This window comes from Equus quagga, chromosome 15 (genome assembly GCF_021613505.1).
Source record: "Equus quagga isolate Etosha38 chromosome 15, UCLA_HA_Equagga_1.0, whole genome shotgun sequence".
NCBI classification, from domain to species: Eukaryota; Metazoa; Chordata; class Mammalia; order Perissodactyla; family Equidae; genus Equus; species Equus quagga.
The window spans coordinates 76316736-76329538 of NC_060281.1; the positions used below are offsets into that span (position 1 = coordinate 76316736).

General features: G+C 41.3%; 1 protein-coding gene across 2 annotated transcripts in view; it reads right to left on the reverse strand.

Moving 5' to 3' along the window:
- MED13L (mediator complex subunit 13L) overlaps positions 1 to 12803 on the reverse strand; it is a 282014-nt gene that overhangs the window by 26160 nt on the left and 243051 nt on the right. Inside the window, exons 15-19 of one of the 2 annotated variants that reach the window (XM_046640123.1) lie at positions 11014 to 11231; positions 10500 to 10705; positions 6116 to 7053; positions 1481 to 1660; positions 671 to 894 (exon numbers count right to left, since the gene is read on the reverse strand). In XM_046640123.1, the coding sequence (XP_046496079.1) occupies positions 671 to 894; positions 1481 to 1660; positions 6116 to 7053; positions 10500 to 10705; positions 11014 to 11231 (1766 nt within the window). Of the gene's footprint in view, positions 1 to 670; positions 895 to 1480; positions 1661 to 6115; positions 7054 to 10499; positions 10706 to 11013; positions 11235 to 12803 lie in introns of both variants that reach the window. The other variant, XM_046640122.1, reaches the window with a different exon arrangement.

A 12803-nucleotide genomic window follows, 5' to 3' on the forward strand; every position in this document is an offset into this window, starting at 1 on the left:
ATTAGAAGTCTAAGGTTCAAATAACTTAGTGTGCATGTACATTGGCAGAAGAAATGTGGCACTCTTCAAAGATAGACACAATTCTAATTTTTCAAAAGTAACAGGAATTTATGTACTAAACATACAAAATTATCTACCTGGCTTGTATATTATTAGGGTTATTACATTATTAACCTGTATGAAAATTTTAGTATTCACATGAATGTAGTGTTAAATAAAACATAACAGGGACGTGATTCATTAAACTTATCTTTCAATTCATAAATTTTCAAGCTAAACATTTTTATACTGTTTTCAGGAAGTTTCCCCTCCCCTTCAAAAAGAGTAGATGTACTTTGTTTTTGTAAAGCTCAACTTCTGAGCAGCCACTTTCCCCTGGTGAGCAATACTTTTAAACTCAGGCACAAAAATGGAGGAAAAACAGCTGACAGGATTTTAAGATGTGTGGTAAGGCCGGGAGATGAAAGTCGTCTAATCTCATAAAATATAAAGTCAAGATGGGAAAGCAATTTACTTCCAGAAAAACTTGCCAATTCTTTTCTGCACCCTCCAACTATTTGCAAATTTTCTTTGAGATCTACTTTTAAGATATTTTCTCTTTAAAATTTAGTCATAACTAGAAACAACCTACGAACCTATATCATAAAAATGATTTTCATCTCTTTCTCACCTCATATACAGCGCTCAAGTCCCTGAAGAAAGTTTTGGCTCCTTCGAGCAAGGCCTCATTTTCTGGACACACCACGATATAGGCAACATCACGGTGGCCCCCATACGGGTCCAACAGCAGCCTCTCCCAAAACGGCAAGGAGAAGGGCGAGATGGTGAGGAAGTCCTTGTCATAGCCCACCAACAGAGTGGGGATGGGCAACGGCTCCGGAGATTCTTCTGAACCTAAAACAATGTTACACTTTAGAAGGTGGGAGAGAGCCTGTTTCCCACAACCTGGACAATTTAGAAGTTCCTGGTGCATTCTTCTTAATTCTGGCATCAGAAATTTCATTGTAGGTTGACCTGATACTCTTAAAAGTATTCTTCAAATCTCCTAGTTACATGGCCCTTGATGAGAGTCAAAACATGCTTACAAAGGTTCAATAAGATCAGAGGGCAGACTAGAATGAGTTAAAGTTAGTTTTCCAAGCAACACTAGGTCATTTCCTTTAAGATAAGCATTACAATCCTGACTACAAAGAAGCTGAAAGAACTAGTTCAGGAGTATACCCAGCGACAATGTAGTGAGACTGGCAAGATGAGGAGAACTTAAATATTCTATTTAGGGTTATTTTCTTCACTGATCTTGTTTATGCCAAGGATGTTTAGAACACTTAACTCCAAAACTGACTGTAGGAAAAGAAAGAGATTATAAAACTTCTAGTCACAAAGAAAAAGATTCTGTTTTGTCAGTGAAGCAAGGTAGTAACTAAAGCTGTTTTTCAGGGAGCAAAAATCAGAAGGCATTCAAAGAGGGCAAAGACTGTACCATAGGTTCCCCGGCCTGCCATCTTGTGGAACTGCTGCCAGGTGAGCGGTCCCTGCACATGCTGGATATTCTCCCAGGTCCTGCCTGTGCGCTTCTTCTGGATGGCGTCTTGGAGAAAGGGCTGCAGGGACAGCAGCATGCGGACTACGTCTTGGGAGGACAGCATGCTGATGTCGAGCACTGGAACAGAAATGGAATGAAATGAAAAAGAACAGAAATCTTAGAGGGGAACTGGCACTCTCCTCTCTCTGGCCATCATTTTGGACCTCAGTTATATAGTCCATGACAAAGACATTATCGGCAGTAGATTCTATTTTTGGTAGATTCTAAAATACTTAAGATCAAGAAGAAAAAATATTCTTCTTTTAAAGTGAAGAAAATTTATAATTTATCATTGGAAATAATAAAAGGGGAAATAAGTTACTCTCTATAATAGAAGTTAAAACTGTAGAATTGCTTAAAAGTGGAAAGATGGATAGGTCTGACCTTTTAAAATCATTCAAACCTATTTCCATGGGGCCGGCCCGGTGGTACACAGGTTAAGTTCGCACGTTCCGCTTCTCAGTGGCCCAGGGTTCCCCGGGTGCGGACATGGCACCGCTTGGCAAAAGCCATGCTGTGGTAGGTGTCCCACGTATAAAAGTGGAGGAAGATGGGCATGGATGTTAGCTCAGGGCCAGTCCTCCTCAGCAAAAAGAGGAGGATTAGCAGTAGTTAGTTCAGGGCTAATCTTCCTCAAAAAACAAAACAAAAAAAACAACCCTATTTCCAAGGCTGTTCATAAGAAAAGAAAGCTGCAAAAGTTTCTTAATTATTGTATGACTTTTATTTACAAATATCAATGTTGGATTATATGATGAGTGGGAAAAAGGAACTTAAATAGAAGTTTTAAAAAACTTATTAAAATGTTCTTAATGTAAAGTATTTTCACAAAACGCACAGAGAAAGACAGTTCCACGCAGGCAGAGGCACATGAAAACATGGCAGAAGCAGCAACAGGACTGAAAGCTGTCTGCATACAGAAGGAGGGAGGGGATTCACAGTTTCAGAACAAGTAGCTTACAGGAGGGCTTCTTAACCTAGAATCTGAAAAACCTCTGAAACTCTATGCAAAACTGTGCATGCATGCATGAACATATGGTATTTTTTCCCAGGGGGGAAGGTCCATGATGCTCACCAAATTCTCAAAAAGAACCGAACAAAGAGCTAGCTAAGTTCGAGGCGATCAGCTGTGAATCAAAAGCAGTGGGTTCCTGAGGAGCTTTCCACGCTCTTACTTCTCTGGCTGCTGAGGAAAGGGGCGTGAATGGAAATCGGAGGTCTCCCAACTAAATCTGAAACACGGGGCACTTAAAGGTTCTTGAGACATTGTTGGATGGGTCCCTAAATCAAACCCAGACTGTAAACTAGTGGCCCACAGAGTTATTTTTTTTAAATTCTGGAACAAATCTCTCCAGGAAATTTCCTATACAAATCTGGATTTCCAGCTTCTCTTGAAAAACGTGGCAACCCTGGGGCTGAGACCCATAGTGCTGCCTGACCACCACTTGCTGGAGCTGAGGAGCAGCTGTCCTCTTCAGACAGTTCCCCAGGGCCCCTGCTCCAGGGCCCCTGAGACTGAAGCAGTCTTAACTGCTCTCATCTTCAAGCCTGTGCTTCATTTTTCCTTATGGTAAAGACAAAAGTAAAGAACTTGTTGTCCCCATGGCTCTGTGAAAAGCAGGAAAATGACAGACCAAGAGAACCATAGGTTAGAGGAAAATAAAAGCAGACATAATTCTTTGTGAACTCTATTCCTGGGCAGACAAAATAGAAAGTGTGTTGCGAAAGGAGACAATTTAGGGCATTGCTTTTTGCAATCATTTTGCATCATTCATTTATATTATCTGTCTGGTACTTTTCAGCATCTGAATTTGGAACCCACGCCTCCCCTGCAAAAGAAAATGTGCTGTTCTTCCTATCCAAAGATGACCCCACTGATCCGCCCACACAGACTGTTTTTCTGTCTGAAGGCCACTATCTGGTAAAAGGAACCACAAGATAATTACCCACATTTCTTTAGGAGAAAGACTGCTCTTTTCTTAATTCATAAATTCATCCAGCAGACATTAATTAAGGCCTGCTAAGTAAAAGGCACTGTGCTGAAACCTAAGCACTTATAAAAATGAGTATAACCCTTAAATACTTCCTTAGGAGTCTCCACCTTCAAGACGTCTCTTGCTTGGCCTACTCAGAAAACGCCTGTCATTCCCTACTCCACTGACCTCTGTCCTCTAGACACACTTTTATTATTCCAGATTTCAAACTATATTTAAGAAGCTTGTATAACCTTCTCCTCTACAAGACAGAGTTGTTCAGAAACAGTGTCCATGTTTCATTCATGTAAGCCCTCCAGCCCAGCCTCTGTTCTCACCACTCTACAGAAACTGCTTGCTAGGTCAAAAGACATGCTTAATCCTTATCTTACAAGCTCAGCTGCATTTTAATGCTTGTTGACCACTCTCTCTTTCTTGAGACTTGCTTACAGGGCAGAATTCAGCAAAGCTCTGCCCCAGGCACTCTTCTCATTCTATACTTTTCTCCTCCTCCTCTGTGCCCCTACTGGAGTTACCACCTACATGACAACTACTCCCTTTCCCCTGAGCTCCAGGCCCAGGAAGACTCAAGTGTCTACCGGACATCTCTACCTGGATATCTCAAAAGGAATCTTTAAAATTTCCAAAACTCAACTACGAACTTTCTCCACAGACTTGGTCTTCCTCCAGTATACCTATCTTTGAACGACACCACTGTCTGTCTGGGTATACAAGTCACAAACCTGTGTGTTTTCCTTAACATCTCATTTTCCCCGACCCCCATAATTCAACCCATTACCAAGTCCTGCAGTAATACTTCCTAAACATGTCTTGAACGTTTCTGCTTCTTTGCCGGGACATCAAGCCAAGCCACTGTTTCTTAATTGATCTCCTGCAATAACTCCTAGCCTCCCCAAATCCATTCCTGCCATTTTCTAATCCACAGCCCACATTATGGTCAGAGTACATTTTTTTCTTTTTTAACCATACAAATCTGATGTCAATGCCTCTTCATAAACCCATTAATGATCTGTCTGGGCTGTTTGGATGAAGACCCAATGCCCAGCACATCTCAAAAGGATCTTGGGATTCTAGCCCCTGCTGGTTTCTAAGCACCTTTCAGTTGTCTGAAGGCCCCAAGCTCTGTACAACTCTGGGCCTTCAGACTTGCCACTCCTGCCTGCGACACAGTTCCTTGCTTCCTACCCTCTTTATCCAGTGAGTTTGTACTCATCGTTGAGATCTCAGATGTTACTATTTCTTCAAGGAAGTCTTCCCTGACCTCCAGCCTAGGGTGGCTCCCCTAACCCATGTTTTCATCACTTACAATGGCTTCTAACAATATGCTTATTTGTGTAATTATTTGATGAATGTCCATTTTCCAGAATAGATTAGAAAGTCCCTGAGGGCAGATACCTTGTCTCCTTCAGCCACCACTTTATTCCCCAGAATGCATCACAGTATAGATAGACAGTGAATAAAGAAGGGAAGGGAACAGCAAGTTGCTTGACACTCTCAGAGCTCAACTCCAAAAATGTTTGTCCACTGGAGCTTTTAATAACAGAAGAGCCAGAGACACACCCCAGTAACTACAACACAAAGTAAAATGTAATCATTGTTACAAAAGACACAAAATACTGGGAAACAAGAGGAAGGAGAAACTACTCTGTAAATAGGTAGAAGGCTTCATGGAAGAAGCATCATAGAAACTTGATCTACAAGAACGGGTAGGTATTGTTTTTTGAGGACGATTAGCCCTGAGCTAACATCTGCTGCCAGTCCTCCTCTTCTCGCTGAGGAAGACTGGCCCTGAGCTAACATGCGTGCCCATCTTCCTCTAGTTTATATGTGAGACGCCTACCACAGCATGGCTTGCCAAGCGGTGCCATGTTGCACCTGGGATCTGAACCAGCGAACCCCGGGTGGCCAAAGCTGAATGTGCGCACTTAACCGCTGCACTACCGGGCCGGCCCCAAGAATGGGTGGATTTAAACATGAACGGGTGGGCAAATTATCAGTGCGTATACTCATGACGACTTTGATATTCAGCAGTCAAGCTTTCCAATATGAATACAAGAGGAAATTTTCACAAAATAATCACTCTTCTCCAAAGGTGTTTCAATATAAAACATTTCCCCAGTCCATAAATTTAGGATGAAATCAACATAGTCCTCACTTTAGCTCTGTCTTTTAAAAAAAAAGGTTTTTTAAAGATTGGCACCTGAGCTAACATCTGTTGCCAATCATTTTCTTTTTCGTCCTCTCCCCAAAGCCCCCCAGTACATAGTTGTATATTCTGGTTGCAGGTCCTTCCAGTTCTGCTATGTGGACGCCATCTCAGCATGGCTTGATGAGTGGTGCTAGGTCCGCGCCCAGGATCTGAACCAGCAAAACCCTGGGCCGCTGAAGCGGAGCACACAAACTTAACCACTCAGCCACGGGGCCGGCCCCGGTGCTGTCTTTTCTAAGAAATGAAATTTAAAATTGTGTCATATAACAAAGTAAAGGCAGTTTGTAAGTTATCACTTTTCAAAGTAAATCTGAATTCTGGGAAACCTACCATTGCTATGAGGCCAAGAGTGCACAGTGGCACTTCTCACCAGAGCTTCATCCACTTTTCCACCCGTGGGATTATCCACATACTGCCGGCCCTGCTCCAAGGCATTAAAGCATTCCGTCCAGTAATCATTATTATCTGCTTGCACCCGATCATAACTCCAGCTTACACAGGGAAGAGTTTGGCGACTATTAGAGGAAATATAGTCCAGGAAACTCAGTGAAGCAAAAGGTTGTGTATGTTGATTCTGGAGGAGGAGGAGAAGGCTTATAGGTGGCTCCTGGGACTTTCTGGCTCCCTCCATCTGAGGAAGGAAAGTGGTCTGACACATCATTAAGCGTCTCTCCGCAGCCTGACCAATATCAGAATTTTTCCCAAAAATATCCAACTCATCTTCCAGGAAGAGTCCTGAGTTGTAGCCCAGTTTGCGATTCATAATGGCACTAAACCCACAGGTGCAGCGGTACTGGTCCTCATTGGAAGAATCGGGGATGTAAAGCCCGACGTCCGCCCCTTTGATGTTCATGTTGCAGGCACAGATGCAACAGCTGTCAAAGTTTCTGTCTTTAAAGATGTTCATCACCGAATCGGAGAGAATCAGGGTGACATAGAGACTGTGGGCTTCGGGAATTGGCTGCATGGTAGCAGGCTCCACAGAGTTAAGGGGCCGCGTGGTAGAGGGGGTAGAGGCTGGTGACCCCTGATCGGTGCTGTCATATTTAACAGACCCTTGACCACTGGCAGTGCCCCCACCTCTGGGAGTTCTTGGGGTCCTGGGGGTTCGTGGTGTGGGAACAGAGAAGCGAGGGGTTGCTGGAGATGGCAAAACTCCTGCTCCACTGTTGCTGGCTGGGGCAGCGCTGTTCAACGTCACTGGTGTGTTCATCTGTGGTGTGTTCAAATAGTCTGGATCTGCGAGGCTCCCGACACTAGGCACGTTACTGCAACAAACAGCACCAAGTGAGAACAGGAGCACGTCAGAGATGCTGGAATACACTCATAAGCACCCCAACCTGGCCTGTGCATTTCTTATCATATATGCGTGCTATCACTTGGTATATTCAATTTTCTCTTTAAAAAAAGAAAAAGGATGCAAAAGAGTCAGTGCAGTGTATAGAAAAGCAAGAAGCAAGGTATGAAGAATAATTCAATATAGCATTTTCCTTCTACTTATTCCACATTTAAGCAATCCTCATCTTAATCTTTGCAGGGAACTTTTACTATTTTTACAAAAAAATATGATGCTGGGTTTGGTCAATGTAATTTTGAAAAACTGTAACTACTAAGTGGAACTTTAACACATGAGTTCAGATGCTAAATTAGCTAGAAGACCAGAGGATGAAATTTCCATCCAATTTGCAATTACATTTTTGTCATTTTTTGAAATTGAAAGTCTGCCAGTGTACTTGTTCTCTGAGGCTATAATCTATATATGGTTCTAAACTAGTTATAATGAAATGCACATGAAAATTTAATATTTTTCCAATTTTCAAAATGCAGTCCTATCTAGGCTTGCATTTTTATAGTAATGAGTGAACATGAGGGAATTCCATTTCAGGAAAACCCACTGGCCGGTGCTACACTACACTTAATACAAATATTACATATGCTGCTAAGAGGCCTTAGTATTCATTAGGTGGTTGCACAGAAGTACACATATCAGATCACAGCTTCCAAACTTCTAACTTTTGTGGGGTGTAGGAAATTCTAGTTCATTCTTTATTTTTCAATATGCTCTGCATTACCTGTAGCACCATTATTTTTAGGTCCCAGAGACCGATCACACTGTGTTAGCTACCTTCTCATAAGCAGTGACTTCTTTTTGGAATAGCCACATAGAAGACAAAAGAGTGTCTACAACGTTCTACTGCCTTATTATTGTAAAAACTTCTCTTGATATACATTCTTAGATGCACATGTAAAACAGCACTGAGACCATTCTTTCCAATTAGAAGCTATCAAAAGAAGTCTTTTAAATGCTTAATATTCTTTTGAAATCCAGTAATACTGTGCTTAAACCAATGTTCCTCCAATAAACTTACAATTCATTCACTTAAAAGTGAAAAAAGAATGTCATAAAGTAATGACTCTTCAAATAATTTTCTTGTGATTTTTAATTAGCTATGCCTAAACTACCAGCCAGAAAATCCAAATCAGGTCCCGTAAAGAAATTTTAAATCTGAGGCACAGTGTTATCTTGAGTACAGATAAAAAATGACCCAGAAACCTTGATCAGCAATCACTGCTATCTCAGAGACCCAAATAATAAGTGTATAATAATGATCTTTACTCTAACTGGACTCCATTCAAATTTTCCTCCTCAAGAAAACCCTAAAATTATGCAGTTCAGATCAGAAAAGGAACTATGACTACTAACTGAAAACCTAAATATTAAATTGCTCCCTAGGTAGTAAGAATGGTTTATCTTGTACAGTAAGCTCATTTTTACCATTCAGTAAAAATGAAATGAGTACCAACCCTAAGCTAGATGCTGGATGTTCAACAGTGAAAAGGAGGAAGAAAAGTTAGCTCATGGCAAATATGACAGACATCAAGCGAGTGAATGCTGGTGTGCTGAGTGTGACAAGCAGGCCCCCAGGGGACGGAGACCACAGCAGGAGGATTTCACATAGTCTAGAACTGTGCTGGCCAATAAAGTAGCCACTAACCCATGTGCTAAATTTAGATTAATTTAAATAAAACTAAAAATCCAGTCTTGCTCTCAACTAGCCACACTTCAAGTGGCACACAACTACAACATGAGGGCAGTGGGGCCATATCAGAAGGCGCAGATACAAAACACTTCCTTCATTGCAGAAGGTCTGTTCACAGTTCTAGTTGAGAACACCAAGAATCTCTGGAATGGCAAATGGTAGATTCAACAGATGTAAACAATGACCTAAATATTGATTATTTAAAATATCATACAGCAAAGAGTTGCATGTCACTCTTTCGAGGAGCCTGCGTGTGTAAAAGATGACACCGTGGGAGGGGTTCTTGAAGCCGCTGCACTGTCTGCACGCGGTGTGCTAGCCGCTCCAGCTGCACAGTCCCAGTCTCTGTGAAACAAGCTGGAGTGCGACTGAGCACAGCAGCAGCAAACAGGCCAGGCGCGCGCATCGCAGTATTCCTGAGCAACTCTTCCTTACTGCTGGGAGTTGTTATTTCCACAGTACTACAACCATTCATTGCTGAGGACTTTCAAAGTTTTTGTGTGGGAAGTGGGGCAGGATTATCCCATTTTAAAGAAGGGAAGACTCAGGTAAAATGGTCCTTTAAGGTCAAACATAGAATAAACACAAAAGGCAGAACTTGAGTCCTATGACACTACAGCTGAGCCTTCTCAAGGCTAGGGTTCTTTACACTACTTCTCTGTCACAGTTTTTCATTCTGAGACTGACTTTATATACATGAGCACAAAATCTGTTTAAGACATTATAGTTGATCTTATCAAGGTAGTTTTTCATGAGGTCACAAATAAGTAGCCCACAGACTGGATCTGGACCACAATTTTGTTCTTATTGGCTCATAAATGGTAACTTTGAACCAACTGTCCACATTTTTAAAAAGGAAATTTACATAAAAATCCAGATCTCCAGTCTCCCACATTCCTGCCCGAACAACTTGCTGAAATCAAAGAGCAAAGGTCCGTTTAAACAGAGCGTACTCTCCACAGTTCCTCACAGACCCTGCTCACTCCTGCTGTCCCTCACAATGACACTGAGAATCAGTGACGCCAAGTCTGCTGCTTGACTCAGTCCATTTCATCCACACATGGCTTACCTGGTCCTGACAGAAATTTGAGTTTGTGGCTCTATATTTTATAACATTTAAAGTATTTGATTAAGAAATTATTAATCATAGGGGAAACTGATTCTATGTTGTTAATGTAAGCGCTATATTTTGGACACTATGAAATATGTCCAAGCTATGATAAACACCTCCTTTTCCTTCCTTCATATCATATCACCACTCTGTTGCTGCTTTCTTATACGACATGAGGTCAGTAACAGAAAAATTATCTATGCTAATGCTTCATTTTAAAGTGCCTTAGTAAACACATTTGAAATAACTAATTTATATAAAACAAAGTACTTACCACCACCACTCAAAAAATATTACCAATTCCAGTCTAGTGCTGGATTCTGTGGTAGACACCGGTTTGACTCTGAATGAGCATGAACACCATAGTTCTCTATACAAATGACCTTAATTTAGTTGAGAAAATAATGCACATTTTCAACACAAAATAATGTGCACACAAACGTGAATGGCCAATAAAGGAAGTATTAAATGATATGCTACTGTCATTGTTTTTAATAAATATTTAGTTAAGACAAAAATCACATTAACTGTGGCAAGAAACTTGCCCCAATCCCGCACATACTTGTAGCCATCTCTAATGAAAGTGGCTGCAGGTGGCATGGGCAGTTGTTCAATTTTGGGAGGGATTGCCCACGAAGGCCGAAACAGACAGGCATCAGGTATCTTCAGAGGTAGCAGGCATTGGCTCGGCAACATCTTCAGTGGAGCAAACATGGAGGATCCCACAAAAGGTTGAAAAGTTGGAACTTTGTGCACGTATGAAAAGTCCTATGACAACAAAGTGGGGTCAGTGGCAATGCCGGTAAATGACTTAGGACACACTGCAATAGGATCAAGAATGATTCCAATCCAGTATTTCTCTCATCTGATCAGGAGAAAAGTGCTAATGCCAGATTTCAAATTAATCAAAAGACATTATTAATTAATACACCAAGTGATGTACCTCATGATCCAATTCAGAGGATTCTTACAAACTTAGCATAGATAGCATATAAATAATGCTATTTTAAAGAAGATGTATATGAATCTGCTTCAAAACCACTCTGCCTTGTTAAAATTAATATATTGGCAACTACCTTTATTTCCTCAGGCTTAGGACTTCCTAATCCGTCTTCCACTTCCATTTTGAATTCTGTGAGCTGTGTTGAAACCATACTGACCATAGGGCTCTCCATCATGCCTAATGCTGTCACTGTCTCTGAACTGATTCCATCTTTATAATTCATCACAGGAGAAAATGCAGGGTGCTGTTCCAAAGAAGGAGGAGTGGGGAACATCCTTTGCAGGTCTGCAACTGCTAAAAAAAGAAAAGAAGAAAAAGGAAAAAAACAGAAACAAAAACAAAAACAAACCATTTCTTTTAATAGGCACGACTTCTAAAAAAATCCCAGTTCATAGCCAGGCACCCAATTTGGCATCAGATATAAAGCTAACTGAATGGTCATATCAGTTACACAATAGAATATTAATAAAGGAAGTCTCTAAGAAGAAGGCCATCAGCAGAAAAGTATCCTTTTCTGGAACTTTATCACGATCCTCTTAATGCCTTATGATTTGGCTTCACGTTAATTAGGTGAACAAAGCCTACATAACATACATTTTTCTTCCAACAATTGATTCCCTGAAAAGTCGAAAGAGATGAACTAAGTAGAAGCGAGAAGCAATCACATGGAGTAACCACTTTATTAAAGTTCTATCCCCGCTGACAAGTATGTACAAAATATTCCAGAATTGCAGAACAAGTGCTACATAGCAAATTTTACACGGAAAACCAGTCAGTCACTTACAGCACAGAAAATAAAAATGGCTTAGAGCGAGAAGAGTGGTTTATGTGTAGCAGGATTACTCAGCTAGTTTGACAAATCCACTACACTCGCTACTCTTTGGGGAAACAGTTCCCATCTTCTTTCCAAACTGACATTAAAATGAAACTTCATAGTTAGGAATAACAGTCCTACCTAGAACCAAAAGTCAAGTCATTGAAAATCAACTGGGGGAAAAAAGTACCTTTAAGAAATACTTAGGGGGCCGGCCTCAAGGCTGAGTGGTTAAGTTTTGCACACTCTGCTTCGGGGGCCCAGGGTTTCGCCAGTTCGGATCCTGGGTGCGGACATGGCATCACTCATCAAGCCATGCTGAGGTGGCATCCCACATGCCACAATCGGAAGGACCCACAACTAAAAATATACAACTATGTACCATGGGGCTTTGGGGAGAAAAAGGAAAAAATAAAACAAATAAGAAGGTTGGCAGTGGCGCAGCAGTTAAGTGCGCACATTCCGCTTCTCGGTGGCCCGGGGTTCGCTGGTTCGGATCCCGGGTGCGGACATGGCACCACTTGGCAAAAGCCATGCTGTGGTAGGCGTCCCACGTATAAAGTAGAGGAAGATGGGCATGGATGTTAGCTCAGGGCCAGTCTTTCTCAGCAAAAAGAGGAAGATTGGCAGTAGTTAGCTCAAGGTTAATCTTCCTCAAAAAAAAAAAAAAAAAGAAATACTTAGAACCGTGATTCTCAACCCCTTTTTAAAAAAATCATTTTTCTATACCCAAGGTTAACCATCATTAACAGCAGCTCATTAAGGCACTGACTCTTAAAGAAGGGGTATATGTAATGAAATGCAGGTTGTAGTTGTGAAATCTGGCCACCAGGGGGTGTCCCATACAGCAAATTTACTTACAAATTTGGAGCCACAAGTTTAAATCAGAGATTTAGAATGGTACCTGATATCCCATTTTCCAATCATATTGCTCTTTCTAGCAATTTCAACATTTAAATAGGCAAGTAGTAATCACTGAAGAGCCTAAGCTATGACTTCTAGCTCTGAATGAGTAATTAATAAAGAGTAACTGCACCATGCCCTGCCCT